Raw genomic sequence first — 26955 nt, 5'->3', positions numbered from 1 at the left:
TACTGCTTTGAGATCTATATAGAAGGTGAGGAATCTGCACTTAGAAGTCTCTATCAGAATAACAAGTTACTTACCTTTTGTTTTGCTTTTTCTGGTAGAAACTCTGTTTAACCTAACCACAGATTCCCCACTGACCTTCCCATCAGCCCCGTCCTGTGGTTGAACTCTGCATACTGGTCAAAACAGATTTGCAATTGGGATTTCACACTTGAAGGGCATGGACAGTCTCGAAAGCAACAGATGTCGGCCCACAGGTGTGGTGCCTATATATGCTGAGTGGATTTTCAGAGTGGAACAGTGTTAGTGTAGAGCTGCAAGGCAACACCTACTTGCACAGAGGTGCTACTGAACAGTTTCCAAATGCAGTCTGACACCTGGGGAATATTCAAAATGTGAGGAATCTGTGGGTAGACTGAGTCTCTACTAGGAAGAGTGTTACCAAAGCTAAATTAATCGTTAATCTCGATTCCTTTGCCGTAGGTGAATACCTCCAAGCAGTTGGCCATTGGATGTTAACGAGGTGCATCAAGAAAACAGATCAAAAACTTGTGATACTAGCTTGTGGGAAAAGGACCACTGCCATACGTCCACTACCTGGTCAAAAAAGCTTGACCTAACTTCAAACCCTTTTGTGAAAACGGATATCTACTCCCTTTCAACGGATAATAGTTACTCAAGTTATCAAAAAGTATTTTTTACATAAGGCAATGCCAAGAATATCCCTTTATCTAGGCTTCTCTTAATGAGTAAAAACACATCACCTAGTAACTTTTCCATGCATACTGTAACAACTTTGTTTACCTTGGAGCCTCTCACCACCTCACCTGAGAACTACAGAAAGCAGCTGCCAGAAAACCTCCTTATGCAGACTTGCATCTTACCAACTCTTCAATCCTTACATTGGCTGTATATGATAGACATCTGGGAGCTTATTCACAATAATAAATTTGGTTGAAAACACAGGTTTACATTCAAATTTGGTGGCGCCAGTGCGTCAATCTTGGTTGGCGCTCCCCCAAAAACCTCCTTTTCCAGAAGTTCCCTCACTACCACACTCCACCAGTGCCCCTCATCTCTCCACTGCCCTTCTCTCACATGCATTTCATTTATTTTATAGCGCTACTCATACCAGTGTAGGGTTTCGGAACACTTTACATCACACATTCATTATACAGGGTCAATTAATCAAATGTGTGCAGATCAGTCTATAGGAAATGTTAAAAAAGACAATGAGGACTGCAAGTTCTAGGCATTACATCACCGATATTAGTAGGCAGTATATGTTAAGACTGTTTGGCCTGGAGAAGCACAAAGTCAGGATTCAAAATGTACCACAGTGGCTCGCTTTACTACTAGGAATGTACTTTTACCCAAATGAATCCCTTTTAGGAACATAAAGATAATGAAAGTCTGGGGGAAAAAAACTAAGATTCTAACCTATACTATACAGGTTGCATGTAGCCCTTTTATGACAAATCATATCTCACTGTGCTATATATATGTGTAACTTATGAACTGCAAGTAGCAAAAGTATCTCGGTGACAAAAGCAGAAGCCCACTGAGTGAGCCATATAAAATACAGTCCGGTGATTTGCAAGGTTCAAGGACTTTGCAGCATGCATATTAACCCACTGTGCTACTTTATCATGGGTGGAAACTGTCACTAGACAAAAGATCGCTCTCCAGCAGGAACAGTAATCACAAGCGTTATCTTGACATTTTTAATGTTGCCTAAAAACCGCTGCACACACAAACAACTTTGCTGCAGGTGCTTTTTAAACTGCTGTTATTTCTAAACACAGCACCCCTGAGGTCAGCACCAAGTTCAGCTGCACCGGTCGCACCACGTTAGAGCCAGTCTGGAATTTACCATACTTATAGCTGCAAGACATTCACAAAGAGATTCCTGGCAGGCGTAAGCCCAATTACAAGTGGGGAGATACCCATCATGAGAGTTCCCCAAACCTGTAAATTTCACTCAGGGGATGGGAATGTAGATTCCTTGGAGTTCCCTGCTGTGGGGAAAAAAATTGCATTTGCACAGAAGATCCAACTCCCACTCTGTGGAGCTTTCTGCTACAGAGAACTCCGCACAGCAGGTTTGGGATCTCGATTGGAAAATTAAATGACTTCCAAGGAATCAGTATGGAAACCTGCACCTGGCACAGCTTGCCATGTGAATGCCTAATTTAAAAAAGGAGTAAATCTACTCTTGGATGTCGAAGTAAACCTCCCAGTGTAAATTTGCTACTTGTTTGAGATGCACAGTTACATCAAGCGATTGGTAATAGACCTCTCTTTCTTCAATGTAAGCTACTACCAAACTAATGGAATATCTTCAAAGCAGACTGGCTCCATTCCTGACCATAGCTTCCTTCGAGAAGCCTTGCACTGGTAGACACTCCTTCACAATTCCGGTAGCCAAGATAAGAAATCCAAAGCATGCCGCAATAAAAAAAATCAAGGGCCTCCATCAATTCCATAGTAGTTAAGTATTAGGCTCTTCCCACACAGCTATGAAAGAAACCTTTCCATAGTAGGAAACGTATCTACAGGCACAACTGCTACTAGCTGGCCACATCATGTTCAGAGCATGTCTGAACCTCACGCCCCCATCTGCAGCTAACATCCCATCCTTTCAATCGTGTACTCTGTCTGAGCGCCCGGGAGCCCTACGTGACTCAGTCAGAGGAACTAAGTCATATATATATTCTACAATGCCGTACATAAATCTGTGCCTCTACGATGTCCTATGAGCCCGCTCTGTGCTCATGACCCTGATTGTGCCTTTTGTTGCGTGCATCCGTGTGAATGATTCAGTGTACCTGGTGCCTTGTGTGCAGCTGACGATATGGTGGTTGATTAATTGATGTGATAGTTTCTCTTTAAAACTCTATTTCCATGGTGATACGTGTACATGAGGTTCTCGGTGCAAGAAGGAGGATTCTGTCTATGTAGTATTCTCTCGACATACGTGGGTGTTGCTGAGGCGGCTGGCAGTCCGTGCCTGTAGCTACACGGTCAGTATTTTGTTAGGATTTGCTAAGGCTGCAGCAAAGGAGTTTTCTGCCCTTCATATCTGCTACAACACTCTGCCTTTCGGCGGGTGGGGCTCCCTCCAGTGCCCCAGCGTCCTCTCCACCGCTCCGGAGAGCTGTGCGCCAGCTGCTCCCTGAAATCCGGAAGGGCGTGGATTACAGCAGAAAGGGACAGAAGCAGCGCCGGAGAATCCGACGGGCGTGTACCCGAGCGTCAGGGGACGCGTAAACACCTGCGGCTCCGGCCTCTGATGGCCTCCTCCTCATCACTCTCTGCTTCATCCTCTGCCGTCCTCCTCTCACGCTCTCTCATTGCCCCCAGTGACGGCTGCCATCAGTGTGCTCCTCATCATCTGTGCCCACTGCTGCCTGCCCCCTCCCTGTTCTCTGCTCCTAAAGACCATGGACCTGAAGAGTCTAATAGCGACACTGGAGAGCGGACAACAGGATGTTGTACTGCGGGCGCTTCAAGGCTACAACAAGCAGGTGAGCCTGTGGGTTCCTGGTCTATTCGTGGTATGACGTCAGTGCGACCTGCGTTCAGGATACATCTTGAGTGTCAAACCTGTAGTGGTACAGGACACCTGTGAGCCTTTTCAGTGGTTCTAGCGCGAGTGTATAATGATGACTGTCCGAGTCTTGGCACAGTTCCTGATACACGGTGAGCGTGGGCCAGTGTGGATTCCATCTGTGGTACCAGGGACATCTTAAGGATTTGGGGCCCTGGGCCAAACTTATTTTGGGGGTCCTGTTCAGAACAGTGTAGTAATGTGGTAGTGAAAGCTTGGGGACAGCAGCGTCTATCATCTGAAGGTGGGTAGCATGTTGAACGTGTTTTGTGTTTTAACGTTCTCTGGGGGACCAGTATTCTACTGTTGTGAATCGGATGTGGCTGTATAGGGAGGATCTGGTCTCTCCAGGGTGCTCCTAATACATTTATGTTCGAGGTATTCATCTGCCTCCATGTATAATTACATCATTTTGGAGATGATCTTAGCCAGACATTGCAGCTTCATAGCCTAGAGAACAATCTTCGAACCCACAGTAGATGTGTATGTGACACATATAGAATGAGGATGGTGGAAGCAGCGTTTACAAGATCGCAGTGTATGGGTGAAGGCAGCCAAGCAATGAGTACAAGGACTGTGAACCTGTGTGAGGATGTGCTGAGAGAATAGTAAGAAGGTGCTACGTCAAATGCTCGGGGTGCCCTCGAGTGTGGAGAGAGATCTAGGACCCTTTGCAACGCTAAGAGAAGAAGTGGGGGCAAAGCGCAGTGTGTCGCGCTCCTGAATCCTCATCACATGCTCATAAGAGGCTGAGCCAGAGCTCGCTAATTCCTCCTGTGCCTGGTACCAAGAAGATTGACAACATGCAGGTGGCAGCAGCGCACTTTCAGCTGATGAAGCAAAGAAAAAACGGAAATATCCCTCTATCCACACAAAAAAGTCTGCTGCTTTAAATAAAGTACGCTCACTATTCATTTGCTGTGTCAGTGCTTGCCCCTGTATTCTGCCTGCCTCTCAGACTGCCTTAGTTACTTGATCATTAGAGGAAGCACTTAGGCACACTCGTAACATGCAGTGTTTCAAGCTTATTGGTGAAAAAAACAATTATCCAAGGCATCAATAGTGCACCCGGTATTCACCCCCTTCATGAATTTGACCATAAGCCATCTAGAATGGACATCCACCATAACTAAAACATTCCTGATCTCACTCCACACCCCTTGTATGAGCCCAATAACATCCATGCATACTGTGCTCCACTGCTTACCAGGATCAACAATATGTCCTAACACAGCCTGCACCCCAGTTTTGACCCTCTTTTCACATAACAATAACACATTCTTCAACCCATGACGTGACCAATTAGATGGAAGGAGGGAACAGTACTAGTGAGGCACATGTTAAGGAGGGTGCCTATGATCATGAGGACTGATGTGAAGAGTATGATAAATGACATGATTAAGGAAGGCATCATTTAGCTCATAGAGGCTACTAGCTGGGTTTCCCCAGTTGTGATAACTGAAAAAAGTGATGGAAGATTGAGGTTGAGATTTTGTGTGGACCTGAGGAGTCTCTATCAGAACATTGTTACATATGTTTCCCTTACCAACATTAATGAACTCCTTTTGCTCCTCAACGGTGGGATTTTTTTTTCCAAACTTGATCTAAAGAGTGCTAACCACCCGATATGCATGCATGAAGGCTCAAAGGATTTGACAGCATTTATCATGATGAAAGGCACCTTTATGCCTTTTGGGTTATCTTCTGCTGCAAGTGTCTTCCAACTCATGATGTTGAAGGTATTCAAGTGTCTTAAAAAAGTCATTTACTTCCAAAATGACCTCTTTGTGTTTGCAAAGACTGTTCAAGAGCACAATGATACCTTTAGGTTGGTGTTGGGTAGGCTGTGTGGTGCTGGTTTAACCCTTAGGAGAATGAAGTGTCAGTTCTTGGTGGAGAAGATCAAATATTTGGGCCACACAATATCGAGGGGTGGTGTGAAACTGAAGGAGGATGTGCTCAAGGCTATCAGATCAGCTCCCACAGCCAGAGATAATGACCAACTAGGCAAATTTATGGGGCTTAATAAGACCTACTCAAAGTTTGTGAACACTTTTGTTGAGGAAACAGAGAAGTTGTGCCATTTATTGAGGAAAGGCTGTACATCTGTGTGGAGTAAGGGACATCAGTTGTTTGATAAAATATGAAAAGAAATATGTGGAGAGGGTATCTTGAAAACTTTTGATACTCATCTTAAGAACATTTAGACGGTGGATGCCTGCCCTTGTTGAGTTTGTGCTATATTGTCTCAATCTCCTGAAAGCATCGAGCACACTGTCGCATTCGCTTCACACTGTCTGACTTATAGTGAAGCAACCACTCAGTGATATAGCATGAGGCGTTAGCTGCAGCTTGGAGTGTGGAATACTTCTGGATGTTCCTGTGGGGGCTGGAGTTTTGTGTTCACACTGACCACAAACCCTTGTTCAAGGTCCTATCGCCTGGAGGTGCAGGGAAAAGGTAAGACAGGTTGGCAAGACTAGCTTCCAGGTTATAGTATAGGTACAGACTTGAGCATATTCCTGGATGGCATAATGCTTAAGCCGACTGCCTTTCACACATGTTCTTGGAGTGGTTGGAGGTGGATAAAGACAATGTGTTGGCAAAAGAGCAAGACGTTGGAATGGCATGGTTATCTGACGGGGAGGAATGTACAGGTGGAGCATTCACAGCCAGGGAGTGGAACAACTGCATGGGGTCAGACCAAGTTTTGACAGTCATGAACAGGTGGTGGTGGAAGGGGGGCATAAGAGAGTACTCTTTTCCCCTCTGTGAGCCTGACCATTAAGATTTTGGACAAACTAATTGTAGGTGGTGGTGTGGTGTTTATAAGAAATTACAAGTTTGTGCCGCCAGAGGGTTTGAAGAGGAGAGTTTCCAAACCTGCACATGAGGGGCATCTCAGACAAACCCGGACAAAGAAGAGAGCGAGAGAGAACTTTTGGTGGCCAGGGATGGATGACCAGATCACGTCATGGGTTGAGGTATGTGTTATGTGCAAAGAGAGTGAAAAGTGGCTCAAAACTGGGGTACAGGATCTGTTAGGACTTATTGTTGATCTTGGCAAGCCGTGGAGCACAGTATGCATGGATATGATTGGATGCATATAGGGACTGCAGAATGAAGTCAAGATAGCTTTGGTTATGGTGGATGTCCATTCTAGATGGTTTATTGTCACATTCATGAAGGAGGTGGCTACCAGATGCACCATTGATGCCTTGGATAAAGTGTTATTTGAGGAAGGTTTTCTCCAGTTGCTCATCACATGCAACGGGGCGCAACTCACCTTGTCCGAAAGTAGGTCATACTTGGAGAAGTGTGGTTTACAACATCACCGCACAGAATTTTACAGCCCCCAAGCCAATGGTATGGTGAAGAGGGCTAATCACCTGGTAAAAGGGGTAATTCTCATGGCAATTCAGCCTGGGAATGATGTGGAAAGCACGGTCAATAGTGTGGTGTGGCCCATCGCACAACAGAAAATAGTGCAACCAAGATTTCTCCTTTCAAGAGAGTGAGGGGAAGAAAACCAAATACCAAATTGACTCCAGCATGGTTGTTGAATTGCAATAACCAAGCGAAGGGGAAAGAAATAAAGAGGTTGTCTGGTGACATTATCCAGGCTGGTGATTGGGTGAAGGTGAAGCATGGTAGAGTGAGTGGGGGTTTGTTGAAATTCTGGGACCCATTCAAGATGAAAGAGGTGCATGAGGAGTACATTGTACTTGTCAATGGTAACAAGTGGAGCCACTGCAAGGTGGCTTTGTACCAAAAGGGTGAGAATGCCGTAGCAAAGGACGGCACAACAGTGAAAGTATTAATAGTTACATGATGTTGAATGATGCAGAGTTAACAGGTATCTCTGATGGTAGTTCAGGGAGGTGTGAAGACCTCGTTCCACAAGACATGAGTGGCGGTGGAAAGGGCAGTGATGTTCCTCAGAGTGGTGCAGCGTGCAGCCAATGGTCTCAGACGTCTCGTAGACCACCTGTCTACTTAAAAGATATGTACAGGGTCGATGATTTCTTTCTGGTGTTCTAGCTGTGTATTTTTAGTATACCTTTCATTAATTGTGTTCTCATGTTTCCAACCTTGTGATTTTATTTTCTCTATTTCCTTTTCTTATCTCACGTTGGTAAAGAGAGTATCTTACCCCTTATCATTTTAAGGGATAGTTTGTTTTGGGGTTTTCATTGTTTTTGGTAGAAAGGGAGGGACTGTGTAATAATGTGGTACTGGAAGCTTGGGGACTGCAGAATCTATCATCTGCAGGTGGGTTGACTGTGTGTTGTGTTCTAATGTTCTCTGGGGAACCAGTATTCTACCGTTGTGAGTTGGACTCTGGCTGGGTAGGGATGATCTGGTCTTTCCAGGCTGCTCATAGTAAATGTATGCCTGGGGTCTACATCTGCTTCTGTGTATAACTACAACAAACAGCTTTGAGTTTATGATCCAGTTTCAGCTCTTCATGCCCTCTTTGGCTAAGTCACTGACAGTGCACAGGCACACTTGTCCAAAATATGAATGTGTTTACATCTAATATTCAGGGATAGTGATGTGCGTTTTCATTATTTGTAACACAGCAGCAGCTCACTAACATTACTGCAAATAATCTCTGTGATACCCTCCCGTTTGTCATGTGTGAGGCCCTATTTTGAACTCCAAGAAACTTTGTTGTGGATGTTGCTTGAAATATAAACACAAACATTATCTGCAAAATGTTTGTAATAGATTCACACATCTTCCACATTAAAAATAAATTAAAGGAAAACGTATTTAAATCAATCAGTTTAAGAATTATTCAAGGTTCTCAGGGTAAGACTCTGCACAACAATGCTGGCTCTATTAGGGGCCACCTGAAAGAATGAAGCCCTGGGCCAGAGCCCACTTTGCCCATGCCTTAAAACGTCTCTGTGTGGTACTGAGAGAGAGTGGGCATCATCTGTGCCACAGCTCTAGAGCAGGAAACATGTGGTACAATGATAGGTTTGTACTGGCTCAGGTACATAGCAAATGTCGGTCTCATCTGTGGTACAAAATGAGTATGGGCTACATACTTGGAAAAAGGTGAGTTTAAACCCCAACTATAGTTCACACAAATTTGGGTTAAATCTGTGGTGCAGCATGAATGCCTACACCTTCTCTTGTACAGGGCGAATGTCAGCTACAGGTGAATGGGGGCACCATGAGCTGTGCAAAGCTAGTGTGGACACCAAACTATGGCAGAGGACATGTATGGGCATGATAATTTGCATAGAGTAGTTGGGGACTCAATAAGAGGCTTTGGTTGAGTGTTAATGCATTTGTGGTTCAAGACAAGTGTTACACCTATCTGTGCCTGCGGTGCAGTTTTAGTGCAGAGTTCATTGTAGTACAAGGGAGTGAAATGTCCCTCTCCATGTGTGTTGGTGCTTTTGTTTTTTTGCAGCCCTTCTTCTTACTCTTGTCTGTCCTGGGTTATCTCTGTTATCTCTTGCATACTTTTCCAAGTTTCATTTTGCTGTGCCTCTTTTCCAGACTTCCCAGTGCTTTTCCTTCGAAAATGAAGACATTGAGACCAGAAAGGTGAGAGACTTAAAATTTAATGCATAGTCAAAAGAATAGTAGTAAAATACCTGTAAACAAGAGTTGCATGTCATTTTGTAGCACTTTTCAGACTTCACTGAAAGAAGAAGTGCTCTGTATATTCTTTATCTTCTTTGGTGAGTTCCGTGAATGAAGTCCACATACAGCTCCCTGCCACCTGGCTTTAAAGGCTGTGAGAAATGGGCAGGGCAGGATGACCTCAAGCAAACACAGAGGAACAAAAGAACAAGCATTTGCAATGCAACGGGTCTTGCATTTCTCCGAGTTAGAGCTATTAGTAGTTGTAAACTCCCAACCCGACGTTTCTTGCCTCATTAAGGGGCATATTTATACTCCGTTTGCGCCGAATTAGTGTCGTTTTTTTCGACGCAAATTCGGTGCAAAACTAACGCCATATTTATACTTTGGCGTTAGACGCGTCTAGCGCCAAAGTATGGGCAAATAGCGTCATTTTTTTGCGTGAACGCCTTCCTTGCGTTAATGAGATGCAAGGAAGGCTTTCCCGTCTAAAAAAATGACGGCGACGCAAATGCGTCGTATTTATACGCCCGGGCAAAAATCACGCCCGGGAGTGGTCGGGTCAAAAAACCCCGCATTTGCGCCACTTTTTAACGCCTGGGTCAGGGTAGGCGTTAAGGGGCCTGTGGGCTCAAAATGAGCCCACAGGTGCCCTCCCATGCCCCCAGGGACCCCCCCTGCCACCCTTGCCCACCCCAGGAGGACACCCAAGGATGGAGGGACCCACCCCAGGGACATTCAGGTAAGTTCAGGTAAGTATAATTTTTTTTGTTTTTTTTTGGCATAGGGGGGCCTGATTTGTGCCCCCCTACATGCCACAATGCCCAATGACCATGCCCAGGGGACATAAGTCCCCTGGGCATGGCCATTGGGCAAGGGGGCATGACTCCTGTCTTTACTAAGACAGGAGTCATGTAAATGGCGTCTGGGCGTCGTTTAAAATGGCGCAAATCGGGTTAAGACGATTTTTTAGCGTCAACCTGACTTGCGCCATTTTAAGACGCCCTAACGCCATTTTTCCCAACGCCGGCGCTGCCTGGTGTACGTGGTTTTTTTCCACGCACACCAGGCAGCGCCGGTCTGCTTGCGCCGGCTAACGCCATTCAATAAATACGGCGCCCGCATGGCGCTTCAGAATGGCGTTAGCCGGCGCAACATTTTTTGACGCTAAACTGCGTTAGCGCAGTTTAGCGTCAAAAAGTATAAATACGGGCCTAAATGTAAAAAAAATGAGCGCGCTGCTAAAAAATGGAAATAGAAACGGTCTCAGGGTCGATGTCATGCAAAGCGCTCGACTTCTGCCAAGCGAGATCGCGCTACAAAAAAAGAGAAAAAGTAGTCCACAAACCGGCCGGAAAACAGCGAGTATGTTTTCAGTACTTGGTTGCTGCGCTCGAGGAGGGCTAACCACTGGAAAAGGAATGACGTATGCATGCCTTCCTCTAATGAAAGAAAGCAGATTTTAAAAAGCAAGCCCACGAACCAATGACAGACACTGACGTGACACAGGCAGGGCTCCGAGCCCTTTTCTAACTACTACAGCGCCTCACAAGCGATACGCATGCGCTAGCGCATGCTATTGCAGGCTCGACCCTAAAAAGGGCAGCAAGGAGTAAAGGTAGACATCTGGCCAACCACTTTTGCTGAGGGAACCCCTGGAACTTGGGGCACCGCTGCACCGCGGGGGCTTGTGTTACACTACTGCAGCTGCGGTCTGTGTTTTTATAGGTTTGTTCTGGTTCCTGTGTTTCTATCAGAGGCGGCCTATATTGCCCAGATAACTTACAGGTAATCTTCATTAACCTGATTCTTCTTTACTCGTTCTAGTACTTGTATGAGTAACATGACAGCACAACTGCCACTCACACACCAATTCAGAAGCCTTTTATAACTTTCTATAGCTCCAAGGGAAATATTGCCATAAAACCCTTCCTCCACAACCTCCTTTATCAAGTCCTTCATATAATGATGAGAGAGGGAGACTCATTAGTACTGGAGCGGTTAATGAAGAACTGGAGTAATGAAGATTACCGGTAAGTAATCCTGGCTTTTCCTCCTATTCACCTTATGCGTCTGATTGTTTGATTATATAACGTATGCCTGAACAAATACCCATCATCAGCAAAGAATAAGACCAACAGGAAAACATAGATGCTTACAGAAAGGGAGCAAATTTTAAGCATTCATCACCCTCCCTTCTTTCATTATGCATTTTTAGTCACTGAACACAAGAAACTTAAATCAAAGATTCCGCATTTTTATCTCTTAATAATTACAGCAACATGAAGCACGAAAGACAACGCAGACCCCTGAGCCACAGTCAGTCTATAATGAGTAATAAAGGGGGAGAGGGCAGCACAGGTGATTGCTTTGACCACATCTATTATTGAAACCCCAGCCAATTCTGCCCAAGAGAATTCCCCTAATAGAACAGGCTGAGATTGAATTAGGAATGTCTCTGTCTCCGCCCTGATAGAGTAGGACAATCCCCATCTTGCCAGGGTAGATGAAGACAGCTTTTTTCCCCTTCATACTGGGCCAAAAAGTAACAAAACGACTATCTGACCTTCTGTAGTCTGAAGATCTCTTTAGGTAGATTATCACCACCCTTATTGCATCTAGAGGATGAAAGGTCTAATGTTGAGAATTTGTATCAAGTACCAAACATGGCAGAACTATCTCCTGTACTTTTTGAAACCTAGAACTGACCCTCCAAAGGAATCTAGGGTCTAAAGTAAGGAATATTCTATTGTCAAAGACCATTAAATAAGGACAACAACATACTAATGCTCATAGTTTCCCAGACCTCCTTGCAGTAGTGACTGACATCAGGAGAAGTACCTTCATGGTAGCACATTTTTCATAAATTGTGTCTAAAGGCTCAAACGTATCTACAAGGAGGTAAGATAACAACAAAGAAAGCCCTCCTGATGGGAAAGGGTTTGTAACCTTCCAACATAAAATATTAGGGGGCAGATTTAAGGAAAGTGGCGCTTGACCCAGTGCAGCGCCACTTTTCTTGCATGCCCCCCTACCACCACCATGTGTGCACTATATCTAAAATACAGTGCACCATGGCACAGAGTAGGGGGCAATAGCCTCATTTTTATTCACGCTATTGATGTACTCTACAGAAGTGGCACCAAAATATTGGTGCTATTGCTTCAGAGTACAAAGGGGCCCACTGTATTCAATTAAGTGTCCCCTTTTTACGCATGCTTTGAGCAGGCGTTAAAATTGCTGAAAAAAATAACGCAAGCGAATCTGTTAGATTTCCTTGCGCTATTTTTTTGGCCCCACGTACGGGGGAACGCCCCCTTTGCATACATTATGCTTGGCACACGCATAATGTACCACAAAGGGTTACAAAGTGGCGCAATGCATACATTGTGCCACTTTGTAAATATGGCACGAGGATTTTGGCCATGTAACGAAACATTAACATAAACAAAATGACGCTAATGAGTTAGTAGATGGCTCTAGGGGCTCTTAAATATGCCCCTAAGTGCCTGATTTTTATCATAGGGGTAATATAACGGTCCACTTGCCAAATTTAAAAGTGGGTGGACCATAAGTTAAACCTAAGACTACTCTTAGGCAGAGACTACTCAGTCTTCCATGATTAAGCCCCTCTGACTGTCCTGCGAGTAGGGGCTGTCAAAGGAAGGACTCTAATTCTGCCCACCAGTATTATGAACAAGGGTATACCCCAAAAATGTTGAGAACCTGGGGTAATACTATATATAGAAAAACACTTTAAATAGAAAAACAGTGGTTCGCTAGGACATTAATCACAATAAAATAATAGTATGTCTTTAGTTATTAAAGACACTTATATGTTACCATTTTTTGGCACATAAGTAACACATTGACTAAGAGTATAAAAAAGCACTGGAACGTTTTACCCAACACTAACCTATCCCTAGAGTTACCTTTGCTTTCATTCAAACGAGGACGTTAATATTAGAGACCACGTTGTCAGGGCACACAAACCCAGGCGGGTTCACAGGGCGAGTTAGCAATGCCCTGCATCCTCTACTGAACCTCCCTCCAGTGCAGAAACACTACAAATGTGGAATCTGTGTTGCATGTAATTTGAACACCAACACAAAATTTTCCTTCATGGGAACATTCAGCAAAATTTCAATTTATTTTCTAACTGTAACTCAAGTAATATAATCTACTGTATTCGCTGCCATTGAAACCTTATCTACATTGGTCAAACAACAGAGAAAGTGAAAGCAAGCATCACCCAACACAAAAGCAGAATTTGATGCAAAGTCACCACATCACCTCTGGTGGAACATTGTCCTTCCTTCCATACCGAGAACGACTACCCATGGCAGGTGACTGACATCATCAAACCTCAACAAAGAGGTGGTGATATACTGTACTTGCTCAACAGACTGGAATGCAAATTCATTTTCAAATGCCAATCAGTCTCGAATGGACTAAACAAGCAAGAGGAATCAAACGCTATCCTGTAGCTGAAAATATTTCCGTGAAAAGCTTTTAAACATAATTTTCTATGTGTGTCTGTCACTTTTATATAGGTAATCCATGTATTATTTATTATCTCCTTTTTGTTAATTAATTTCAGGATTTATTTATTATCCATGCGTGAGCCTTGGTTGGCCCCCTTAAGTTATTGTTTTTTTACTTGTAATTGACTGCTTTATTTTGTTTATTATACACTGATCAGTTCGTTTTTTCATGTCTTTTTTTATATTTTTGCCTGCTTTTGCTGTTTAACATTGTTCTGAACCCCAGTCATAGGGACCTCCACACTTGGACATCATGGTAAGCCTTATTGCCATGTTCTCTATTAAGTTTTAAGTGACAACCCCTTGGTGACGCATCCAAAATTGTATTTACCCCCGGGAGTTAGGGGTAGCTTCGAAACTGCCCTCCTACATAGACGCTATGCTCTAGACACCTGCTACCCCTAGTTAGTATGCAGCACTGTTTCTCCTGCCAGATTTATACATGTGCACAGCTTATTCACACCCGCTGCGCGATACTGCTCGTGTCAGCGGTAGAGCCTCCTCTGCGCTCACACACCAGCGTATGCTGGCCACCAATGAGATGCGCAGCTAGGAGCATGCGCACCAGCCTATTTAGCATGCTTATTGACAGCGCCGTCCCCTCCACGGGTACAGCAACCATAGGACATGCCCCCATTAGCCAGCTGAATTCTACACTCTCTTCCTTTGGTGGCACGCCATCCAAAGGTATGCCGAGCAGGCTGACTCGGTTGCGAGCCAGTGCTTTGATTTAGGTAAGTTCCCCCACCCCCTCCGGATCCATGCCTTGTTTGGGGCCCCACAGCTATTTAATTTCCCTCTCTCAGCGCAGCAGGACACCGGATTAACCCCTTTAAAATTAATCTCCATTAGGTGAGTTTTAATCCCTTTTAATCATCATTGGAGGTTTGCTGCAGCTGCAACCAAAGTAACTTTTTCTAGGGCAACCATGGATGCCCTATGATGCTTTCTCCTATCACTCTGAAGGGCTCACTCGTGCGGGATTGACTTCCGCCCTTCTGTTGCCTCAGGCAAATCCCCCTTTGTAGCTTGATATTATTCTAGTCAGGCTCTATTTTGCTCTCCCCGTATCCATAATTGTATGTTTTAATTCCAGACATCAGGTGCTCACGCCCTGTCCTGATGATGACCTCACATTGACAGAAGTCAAAAAGCACCGACAATAGACCTATATAGACTCCGTTTCCCAAGAAATTGCAACATTAATCAAAAGGAGTCATATGTCTTTTTATGTGTGATGCATTTTGTTTTGCTTTTGATCACTTATCACTGCACTCCTGTTCATCTATATGTGAGCACTGGATCTTGTCACAAAAAAACACAAAATGCATAATAATGAAAAGAGTATACAATGACTAAATATACTGTTATACAGTATTTATTACCTGTCTTCCTTTCTTTGCCTTGAGCTCCCCTTGATGTGTCTTCAGTGACTAAAGACATAATAGTCTTTTATTGTGATTAATGTTCTAGCGAACCACTGTTTTTCTATATATACCTAATTTAGATGCCATCAATCATAAAGGGTATGCCCGCATGACCCCTCAGTTCCTGGGCACTAATTATACAAAAAATATACAACAGAGAAAAAAGAGGGGATGAATTAGATTTGTTCGTCAACAATGAAATTGTCACTGGAAAATGTGTTCTTTTAGTCACTTTAAACCTTTAACAAAATTATCACATGCAGAGTCTGTGTTTCGTGTTTCTGTACCCATCGCCAGATACACTCTTGATCAACCAATGATGCAATAAAAATATACAAAGACCAAACTGTATTCTGTTCCACTGCTTCCTTGTAGCTCCTTGTACTTCCATCATAAGGTGATTGTCCAAGATCCTCCAGTGTTCAATCCACCTGAAGGTAATCCTGCCCAAACAAGGAAGGGAGGCCTGAGGCTTGCTAATCCTCTTATCTAGATTAATTTACCACTTTTCTATCATTGTGGGACTCCTTTGAAAGTATGTCGCCACATTTCGGCCCACACAGTTTGATGCCTCTTCAGGGCCATGGAAGTCAAGGCAATAAAACCTCAAATACCTATCTATAAGGGACTAGGATTCCTGAAGACAATATGGTCGATCCGTGGTCTGAGTAAAAAACAGTTGGCGTAGAAAAAAACAACTTGGATTATCGCTTTCACAAGCCCATGCAGCTTAGGTAAATCCATCCTCAGCAGACTCCTCAGCATGCCCGTGTAATTTGTAAAAACGGTGTCTCCGGGTAATGCATGATGACTGGATCTGGCCACTCCAGGATCAAATCCGGCAAAGGGAATCGAGCAAATGCACTAATGCCAACATCAAACACCTAATTTAGATAAGCAGAATTAGAGGTCAGTTTTCACTGCCTGTCACCACCAGGAAAACTCTGGCAGTAAGGGGACTGCCAAGGCGAGGGGAGCATTATCTTTTTAATTTTAAAAAGAAAACGGCGCTTCAGGATTTTCATTATGAAAATAATAAATAAAAATGTCTGGTGCAGGGCTTGTCATGTTGACAGAGCACTGCACCAAAATGGAAACAGCACTGACAGGAACTACTGTACAGAGGTTCCTGCCAAAGCTTAATAATTGACCACCAGCTTGGTAGCTATTTTTAAATTTTGCGGGTGGGTCCATCAGGGAGAAGGAGTAATTTATTCTGTCTCCCTAATGGAGAAATGGGCAGCCCAACATTATATAAACTAGGCCTTAAATCCCCTAAACAGTCTTCAGACAAGAGGCTCAATAGTTCGTAGGTCACCTCAAGACTCTCTAAAAGATCTAATAGCTGCCTATTACAGCTTAAGGGTGGCTAAAGGTAACTCTCCAAACCATCTTACAAAAACTGCAAAATCGATGATCTAGACCTACAGGAAGATCACAAATTAAGGAATGACCAATGGTGGTTATAAGCTCTGTTTGTTGAACCCCCTCATAAAGGCCTTAAGACTTAGAAACAGTGAGTGACTAAGGGACCTCTACCTGGAATCCGTCCCTCTCAATCTCTAGACCAATATTTTTAGCCAGGTGAGGGTCTCTACAGGAAGAGGAGTATGGCTCAAGGGAGGAGTAGACAAAAGGAAGATCTACTCATGCGCTACTGCTAGGGGGTGAAGTAGAGAGAACCATGGCCTCCTTGTCCAGTCACCAAAATTGATCAAGATATTTGCTAAATCTCACTGCATTGGAATTGGGAGAAATGCAGAAAGAAGACTGTCTGGCCATGACCTGGAGAGGACATCCACCCCTGATGCTTGAAGCTCCTGGAATCTCGAGAGAAACTCTGTGAGTTGGCCATTGTGTTGATTCACTAAGAGATCTACAAGGGGAACCCTCCAACTGTGATATATTTTCTGAAATATAACAGGGTTCAGGACAAACTCCTGGGAACATGGGAACACCCTGCTCAAGTGATCTGCCCATAAATTCAGAGTTCTTCTGACAAAGACTGCCCTTAGGTTTAAGTTTAAGGTCAGTAATATGATAGTCATTAGCAAACTTTCTGTCTGGTAGGCTGCAACCTAAAAAGGATAGAAGAGGGCCCCTTCTCGGCTTCTCCATAGAAAGACCTCAAAAGGGAAAGGCCAGTACACCGTTCATGAGGCATAAAAGAAAGTGCAGAAATGTGCCTGCCTCAAATAAACAGTTAAAAGATAAATATAGCTCTGAAAAAAATGTTCTGACTGACATTCAGAAAGGGTAAGGGGTCCCATAGGGACCCCTTCCAGTTTGCGAATGGGTTAGCACCAGTGTCACACTGGTGCTAACTGGGATTGTTTTGTGACCCCTTCCTAATTGCGAGTCACAATCCCTTTTTGTGATTTGGTAAAATGATTACTGAATCGCAAAAATGGTTTGGTACATGGGACAGTGCATTTTGCACGTCGCAAACGGCCTGATTCGCCGTTTGCGACGTGCAAAATTGTACGTACATGTGGCCCTAAGTCTTTTATCCCCGTGAAATGTTATCATGTGTTGTGTTATACCGGGTGTAAAGTGTTATTTTGTGTTGTGATATTTAGAACATGGTGAGTGCTTGTTCTTCTCTGAAGGTTTCAAGGCTCTAGAGCAACACTGGTTACTCACGACCCTGGTCATGTTTTTCAAGAGGCAAAAGTAGAATTGAAATTGGCAAAGAATTCTTAACTTCATTTAGTTCTCAGTTGGTGGGCAAATGTAAACACAAGCAAAGGACTACCTTTGTGCAAGCAAAAGTGTAATCTTCACAACAAAACCACACAATATATAAGATTCCAAACATTAATTACGGTCAAAGAAAAAGAAATAATAAAAACACAAAGCACATAGTAAATGATACAGTAATAAAATGTAAGAAGCACTTGTCTTACTGGTTACTCCTGTTTTATCCCTTTTCCCCTTCACGCCCTTAAAAGAATGAATGATGATGCTTCCTTGGATAACGGCACCTTGTCTCATCTTTTCTTCTTTTTATCCTAAATTGTCACTTATAAGCTAAGGGCAATATAGGTAGATCAATACCTCTTCTTAGAACTTCTTGGTGTGTTCGTTGCCTGGAGGGCAGGTCCTAACTGTTATTCTCATTGTACCCACTGGTTTGCATGTACACGCAGTAGAAGACAGTGCAGGACTTCCAAACCCTAATCCACTGGCTGTGCGTTGTCTGTTCACTACCTTCTCTTGGGGCCACAGTAGACTTCAGTCTGCCAACAATGGATTGTGAGAAGGCTTGGCTCTCAGGACCTCTGCACTTCTTTGCTCAATTCCAGCATCATCTGAGCCTGCAGCAGAATCCAAAATGAACAAGTTGCTTACCATCATCTGCGGCGTACCCCAGGGTGCGTCCCTCAGCCCGACCCTCTTCAACGTCTACATGGCTCAGTTCGCTAACATCACCCGACCTCACAACCTCAACATCATCTCATACGCCGATGACACCCAGCTGATGCTCTCCCTCACTAAGGACACCACCAAGACCAACATCCACAAGGAATGAAGGCTATTGCCGGATGGATGAAGAACAGCTGCCTGAAACTGAATTCCAACACGACTGAGGTCCTCATCTTCGACTCTACCCCATCCACATGGGACGACTCCTGGTGGTCTCCCACACTGGGAACCGCACCGACACCCACCAACCACGCACACAAACTAGGATTCATCCTGGACTCTTCACAATCTATAACCCAGAAAGTCAACGCCATCTCCTCCTCCTGCTTCAACACATTCCGCATGCTTCAGAAGACCTACAAATGGATCCCCACTGAAACCAGAACAGTCACCCAAGCACTCGTGAGCAGCATACTGGACTACGGCAATGCCCTCTACACAGGAACCACGGCCAAACCCCAGAAAAGACTGCAACGCATCCAGAACGCCTCCGCACTCCTCATCCTGGACATCCCCCGCCCTTGCCACATCCCAGCCCACCTGAGAGACCTGCATTGGCTCCCTCTCAACAAGAGAATCTCTTTCAAACTCCTCAACCACGCTCACAAGACACTGCAAACACCCGACCAGAATACCTCAACAGACAGCTCTCCTTCTACACCCCAACCCGACAGCTTCGCTCCGCCATCCTTGCCCTCGCCACTGTCCCACGCATCCACCGAACAACCACCGGCGGCAGATCATTCTCGCACCTTGCCGCCAATACGTGGAACACTCTTCCAAACCCACCTGCAGCAGACCAACGACCTCCTTACCTTCAGGAGACATCTCAAGACATGGCTATTCGAGCAGTAGCATTCTCCCCCCGCACCCCCCCCCAGCGCTTTGAGACCCTCACAGGTGTGTAGTGAGCTTTCCAAATCCCTGATTGATTGACCTTCAGTAACAATCTTTCTGGTGCATACTCTAACTGCAGATTCCTCACCTTTATACCTCAGGCATCAGACTGTATCCAAAAACTTTAAAGCTGTACACCTGCATGCCAGGAGGTGGTGCTGTGCAGCTCTGCCTCTTCAAGTGACGGGTGGAGCCACATACAAGTGACACCCAGGTGCACTGACGTAATTTGCTTTCTTAGTCTGGCCACATGCTCACTCATAGCAAATTGCCATATTGGCTTGACCAGTGTGCAGTTCTCTAAACTGGGACTTTTTCAGATGAAAAAAGAGTCCAGATCACAGAACGGGGAGGCAGGAGGATTGGTGAAGAGCCTAACCGCCTAGAGTATACACCACAAAAATTGTTACAGAACGTAAGTAACTTGTTCTTCTGATGGCTACCTCTAACCTATATTTCTCACCTTTAGAATGGATACCGGGTTGGTAGCTCTCCCGTTAGTGGGTTTGTGAACTGACTTATACCAGAAAGCCCTATAGGAAGTAGTGGGCAAAATGCCACTCTCAACGGACCTGACTGTTGAGGCTGCAGTACTTTGTTAATGTATGAAACAACACCCACATAGCAGACCTCCAAATGACCAGGACCTGGTACTCTGCATACTAGCACAGTGGTAGCAGGATCCAAGGCCCCACCCCGTCCTGCTTGTTGCAGTACCACAAGGTGATGATGTTATCCATGAGTACCTGCACCAGCCGTCCTCTGGTGGTGGGCAAGAAACCCTTCAATGCCAAGCAATCTGCTCTCAACTCCAATAAATATATGTGAAGCAAGTCTTTGCCAGAGACCAGAGGCCTCTGATGTCTACCACTCCCAGATGGCAACCCAAAAGCAAGGCATCCGTTACCACTGTCAAATCCGAGTGGGGCAGAGGGACAGACCTGTCATCGACCTAAATGGTTTACAGTAGCCACCTCTGCTAATTTTTGCAGTCTCAATCTTCTCTGAAATCTGCATGCTATAAAACAGATTCTTCCGATGCTGTGCCCACTGGGACATTTGGTATCGCTATGGAGCTTACATGTGCTGTCTGGTATGCTTGCCCAGCAGGATGCAGAAGGTCAGCAATCTCATCAGCCTCAGCGCCATCCGCACTGAGATCTAAGACAGAGACTAAAACATCAGTATCATATTCAGAATGGCTCAGATGAACAGGAGTGATTACCAAGGAGTCAGGTGTGACTTCGAGATGGTGATAGTGAACCCTAGCGATGTTAGGAGGTGCACTGTCATATGGAGGTGGTTGACAACTGCCGGGAGCAAGCCCACCTTGAACAGCCAGTCATCATGGTAGGTAGAGACTGGTGCGCCCAACCTCCGAAGGTGTGCTGCGACCACTGACATCTTTTTCATGAACACCGACGAGCACCAGTGAGGCCAACAGGAAGCACTGTGAACTGAAAATGCTCCTGGCCCACTGTGAACCACAGGTAGCGCCTGTGGGACTGCAGGAAAGAGGTGTCGAAATTATCAGGACCAACTCCACCTTCCAGTCTCCAGGGTCTAGAGCAGACAGGAGCTGGGCTAGAGTGAGAATCTTGAATTTGTCCTTCTGCAAGAAGGCATCAAGATGGTTGAGATCTAAAATAGGATGAATGCCTCTATTCTTCTTCGGCACCAGAAAGTAGTGTCAGTAATGCCCAGCTCCCAATTTCCGATGCCTGAGCCCTATCTAGGGGCTCCCATTGCCGAAAGGGCCTGCATTTCCTGCTGAAAAATGGAAAGGTGGTCCTCTGTTAGGTGCCCTGATTGTGATGGGAGGTGTGCTGGAAAGAAATGGGAGGGCATAGCCTGATGTGCAATTTGGAGGTCCCAATTATCTGTAGTAAAGACCTGCCACCCTTGGAAGACGCACTAAAGCAATTTTGTAGTTGTGGAAGCCTGAGGGGTGGGGGGATTGAGCTGCAGGTTGTCTGTGATACCCTGGATGCTGTCTTTGTGAGCTGCAATCTAAGCCACAAAAAGGCTGGGAGGCTTGCAGTGTTGACAAAAGAGTTGGCAAAACTGAAAGCCCTACTGTAGCTTACTGTCGCTACAGAGGAGGTGAAATTGCTGGAGGTATTGTGTTACTGAGGCAGACTGACCCAGTAAATGTACTGTGGCCTTGCTTTCTATGAGAGCTGCCTTTTTTCCCCAGAAAGGAGAGAACTTTCAAATTGCATGTCCATTATGGATGCTTGGACATCCTCAGAGAAGCCCGTAGACCTCATCCAAGATTGGCGCAATAGCAAGTCACACTGGTACCCATTGTGCGACGTAAACAGTTGATCATGTGCAGGCTGGAATGTATTATGAATTTCCCTGTATTGCAGCTATCCTGGATAGCTTGAGTAAGATCATCATCCATAACTGCAGGTAAAACGTGTGCCACAGTGTCCCAAAGGGCATGGGAATAGCGCCTAGAAGACAGCTGGTATTCATTGACCTCAGAGCAATGCTTGTAAAGGAGAAAATCAGCTTGCCAAATGTCTCTATTCTTTTGATCCACGATTAGGAGGAGTAGTAGAGGAGGCTTTGGGATTTACCTTACTGGTGGATGCATGCACAGCCAAGCTCTCTGGCATAGGATATTGCATAAGAAAGGCTTGGTCTCCTGGCACTGACCAAAGGCCGTGAGGGCCCGGCATATTAACTGGTGGTGCTGAACATGTTTTGCCTAAGTGCTCAAGAGGGTGTTCATATGGGCCTCATTAAATGGTGCTAAAAGTTGAGTAGGTGCTTGGCCAGGCCAAAGTATCTCTGTCAAAACATTACCCTTCGCTTCGATAGTTGGGAACTACACGTCTAATACTTCTGCTGCCCTATAAATAACCACAGCAAAGGTGGAGCTTTCCTCAGTGGCAGGGCCAGGAAGAGAAACAAGGCTGTTTTCTGAAGAAGTATCTAGGCCACTGGCATCTTGCAATTCTTCATACCAGTTGGCTTAATCATGGGGAATAAAATCACCCTCTTCATCAAAGTGGTCATTATCTGAGTCAGAGCCAATAATTATGCATTTAAGCGTGGTAATGGTCACCAAGTCAGCGTGGCAATGGCCCGCCAAGTCAATGGCGTCTCTGGAAGATTTTCAAGTGGATCCACATCGAAACAAGAAGGACGGTCACCCACGCACTCGTCAGCAGCAAACTCAACTATGGTAATGCACTTGGCCAGACTCATCCCCCGCCACAGCCACATCTCTGCCCTCCTGAGAAATTTGCACCGGCTCCCCATCAACAAATGCATCACTTTCATACTCTTGACACACGCTTACAAGGCTCTACACAACATTGGACCAGCCTACCTCAACCACCGCCTACGCCCCCTCCAGACGATTCCGCTCTGCTCAACTGGCACTCGCCACCACACCTAGAATCAGGAAGAACACAGCCGGAGGTAGATCCTTCTCCTACCTCGCTCCAGAGACCTGGAACACACTGCCACTCCACCTCATGCAGTCCCCCTCGCTGAATCAGTTCAAGAAGGACCTTAGGACTTGGCTGTACGACTGATCAATGCCTCCTCAACAGTGCCTTGAGACCCCACAGGTGAGAAGTTGCACTATACAAATAACAGATTGATTGACTGATTGATTGAATGGCAAGTATAGGAATCAGAATGATTAATAGTTGGCTGTGCCCCAGTAGAAGTCAGGTGCAGTCTCAGTCAAGGTTGTGGTGCATTGTGCTCGGAGTTAGACAGCAAACTAGGCTGCAGGTCCTTCTCTGGTATGGACATAGGCGTTGTTGATAGGGAAACTGACACAGAGGATGGAGCCAGAAATGAAGCTGCACCAGGCAGGGCGCTGAATCTGATGCAGGCTTGAGAAGCATACCAGCAGAAGCCCTACTGGTGGCTCTTGCTAAAACTTGGATGGGCCAGAGGGCTCTAGTAAAGCACCAACAATGAGCAGCATGGCCTCTCTAAGGACGTCTACTTGCAGCAATGTTTTTGATGGACTCTGAAACCCAGGTTTTAGAAGGCTTAAACTCAAAATCGGCTCCAATGGAGATTGGGAGCGAGACCTGGAGGCAAGTTGACACACTTGTGGCCTCTCTGGAGTCTGATGGTGGTGGAAAGAGGCCAAGTCCCACGTTGATTTATGCTTTTTCTTGGATTTACCAAAAGACTTTGATGGTGATGATGATGTGCCACAAGAACAACTTTGGGAGCAGGAATGAGACCTTCTTTTCCACTTTGACCGGTCATGGCATGCATAAAGTTTTTCCGCGCTATCCTGCGTGGCCTTCGTATTCATCTTGATGAAATCATCACAGGTCCTGGTGTCATGCTCTGACTCAAGGCCCCAAAGACACACTTTGTGAAGGTCTGTCATGGACATCTGTTTGTGATAGTCTCTACACAGTTTAAATCCTGTTTTCATAGGAGTGGGGAGAAATTTTCCTTGCACACTTGAACATTTATTGATTAAAATACAGCTCTTAAAGACCATGAAGAAGTTCTGAATCTATGCCCAAAGGTGCAGAATGAAAGGAACTGATGTCAGGGTGCATGGATGGTGCTTATATGTAGCTCCGTTCATCAATTCTGGAACAGAACCATGTTGATGCGGAGAGGCACAATGCCACCTGCTGTCACACAAGAGTACTGCTTTAAGGTTTCCAGTTTGATGCCTGGAGAATATTCTAAAGGTGATGACTGCAGTTAGAAGTATCCACAAGGCATGTCCTAAGTGCTGTCTCAAATTGGCACCTCGAGCAATTGGCCAGCCACTTGTGCCGCCTTACCATAACATCCTTGCTGCTTGAACCGTAGGGTGTAGCCAAAGGGTTTTCATTATGCAATCTCCACTATACTATTTCTTTACATCTCACCAAGCACCCAAAATCTAATAGTATTTTCCTTAGCATCTGTGCTTCCTGCTGCAGTCCAACAATGGGTTCAAGAGCCCTTGCTAGGCTTGCTCCTTAGTGGGATTCTACTTGGCATCAGTTCAGGTTTAACACTAAAGACCCTACACTCTTGCAATGCTGTCTGCTTGTTATACCAGGCCCCACTGCAGCCTTCCCATGACATTTTGGATACCTACTCTTGCTCCACATCATGAATCTGTAGCTCGGGCCCACTACCTTGTAACCACTTCAGATCAATATTGCAACAGTCCCAATGCATGACACAGTATTTTCATCTTGCCCACCACAGAATGGCCCTTTACACTCACTGCAGAGCTGCGTAACTGAAGATACAAGTGAAGTCTGGTCCACTCAACCATGTGGTAGGAAAGATGGTGTACTCCTTAGTGGCCCCCAATCGATCTGCCATACACATCCTTCTCTCAGCATTAGCCCCGGATGTTGGCCACCATGTTGCTTGAAATACATAGGTTGTATTGCTTCTGCTGCAGAACAGCAGTCCAATCCTAACGGTCCCATTGCTCTTGGGGTACTAAAGTCAAAAGTCATTTACATTATTCACACACTAGATATGCATCCATACAGTAATGTAGCTTGATGGTCACTCCCATTAGCCCATACTCCATGAATGCATGTGCAGAGCACAACATATCACACACACATATCAGCTCCAACTCCTTGGCACACGCTGTGTCCAATAACTGAACTGAATTTTTTGCAGCTGTTGATGTTGCTAATTATGAAAAAAGGCCATTTGCTCTTTCACATCACTGGTTAAGTAGTCCATTTGGTCACTCACAGGAAAAATAAGGATCCATATACACATTTATCTCCAAACTGCTCAATGCCCACTTTAAGAACCCAAGCAACCTTGACTGAGTGTTTTCATTACAGCAGCTACAGTCAAGGTTACATTGAATTTATGAGTGTAGCATATTGATGTTACGCACACTAGAATTCTCGTGGTTCTGTGTGGACTCTGAACAGGAAGTAAGTAATGTGCAAGGAGGTATTAGGGGTGGTTACCGGGAAGTATGATGTAATGAACAGTGTGAGTGTATGCTGAGCAATAAGGTCATGTTTGACCCCAGCTCATGGGAGGTGTAATTTATCTGCATGCTCCCAGGCTGCGGAAGACGCTACAACTGGTGACGATTAGGGGATATATGCTGGAGAAGACAAGATTGCTCTTTCTGAGAGTTTCCAATGATATGGCAAACTGCTGTGCCTAGAATCGATACAGAGCAGTCTGTGACTGGCACATGTGGAGTCAAAGCCCTGCTCCAGCCTGTACACAGCCACAGAAGAGATGGAAGGCCCTGCAGAGGAGCACATTCAAAATGCCTGCCAAAATCCAGCTAGTCGGCAGAGACCCTGCATGGTACCCCAAATACAGAACGATTATTCAGATGAAGCAAGAAATAATGATCACATCAGCAAGGTACGAGAAACAGAGAACTTACTTACCGGCAAATACGACTGAAGTATATGGCAGTGAATACTGCAGCAGCGACCTTTGCTTGCAGGAGTTGGCGGGTGCCACCCTGTGTGGTAAAAGCTGTATGAACAACCCATGCTGTCAATGGCGGCAGAAGGGACTGTGAAATACAATGGAGCCGTGTTCCTGAAGCCACCTCTGCCTTTCGACACTTCTAAGAAGCAAAACATTGGTGCTCGATAGACAGCTTGGATCGAAACATTCAATGCCATTCATCATAGATACACTAGTGGAAGAAGATGACAAGAAGATCATCAAATATTTAAAAAACCTTGCAGGCGATGGAGTGAAAGAAGTGCTAAATAAAATATCACAGACCAATGCAAAATCATACAAAAAGGTAAAAAAGCACTAGAGGCCAAGTTTAATCCAATGTCAAATGTTGACTATAAAAGGTAAATCTTCAACCAAGTGTGACAATAGGTTGATGGAACAATGGATGAGTTTGTTGAAAGACTTGATGCACTCATTTAATGTTTTGCGACTTCTCTGACAAAGAAGCCATGCTCCTCAGAATAACTGATGGCTGCCTTTAAGACTCATTTAGAAGGGGCATCCTAAGGGAAACACACAGTCTAGAGAACATGCTGATGGCTGCGAGAGCAGAAGAACGAGCAGATCGACAAGCTGCTGACATGGAAGCAGGACAGCTCACACCATGAATCTGCATTGATCATGAAAAGCAAGCACAAGCATAAATAAAATATACATAGGTCAACATCTTCAAAGAAAACAAAGCTATGCTTCTGATGTCGATTTTTGTTTCCCCATGAAGGTAAATGTTCCGTTGTAGGAGAAGTTTGCAAAGGTTGTGGGAAAGAAAACCATTCCCTAACTGTGTGCCGAACCAAAGAAATCTCACGTACGTCAAGATGGCAAGAGAAAATGGCTGTGAAAACATTCCAGAAACATGTGCGCCATGCCCTTAAAACCGAAAAGTAACATCAGCTACAACAAGCAGAAACCAGGCAAAATCAATCGTCAAGCTAATCTTCCAAAGCTTCTTCAACATCACTATGGAATACCAGCAAAGAAGATG

The 26955-nt window shown here is 45.0% G+C and overlaps 1 protein-coding gene across 1 annotated transcript in view; it reads left to right on the top strand.

Moving 5' to 3' along the window:
• Nucleotides 1–2906: 2906 nt before the first annotated feature.
• The window catches only part of RIC8A (RIC8 guanine nucleotide exchange factor A), a 150538-nt gene continuing 126489 nt past the window's right edge, over nt 2907–26955 (top strand). Inside the window, exons 1-2 of the mRNA XM_069223212.1 lie at nt 2907–3524; nt 9125–9172. Of these exons, the coding sequence (XP_069079313.1) occupies nt 3441–3524; nt 9125–9172 (132 nt within the window). The 5' untranslated portion in view covers nt 2907–3440. The remainder of the gene's footprint in view (nt 3525–9124; nt 9173–26955) is intronic.

The sequence above is a fragment of the Pleurodeles waltl genome, chromosome 3_1, assembly GCF_031143425.1.
Source record: "Pleurodeles waltl isolate 20211129_DDA chromosome 3_1, aPleWal1.hap1.20221129, whole genome shotgun sequence".
In the NCBI taxonomy this organism is placed as follows: domain Eukaryota; kingdom Metazoa; phylum Chordata; class Amphibia; order Caudata; family Salamandridae; genus Pleurodeles; species Pleurodeles waltl.
The sequence above is the reverse complement of the archived record's forward strand: the minus strand, read 5'-3'. Positions and strand labels throughout refer to the sequence as shown.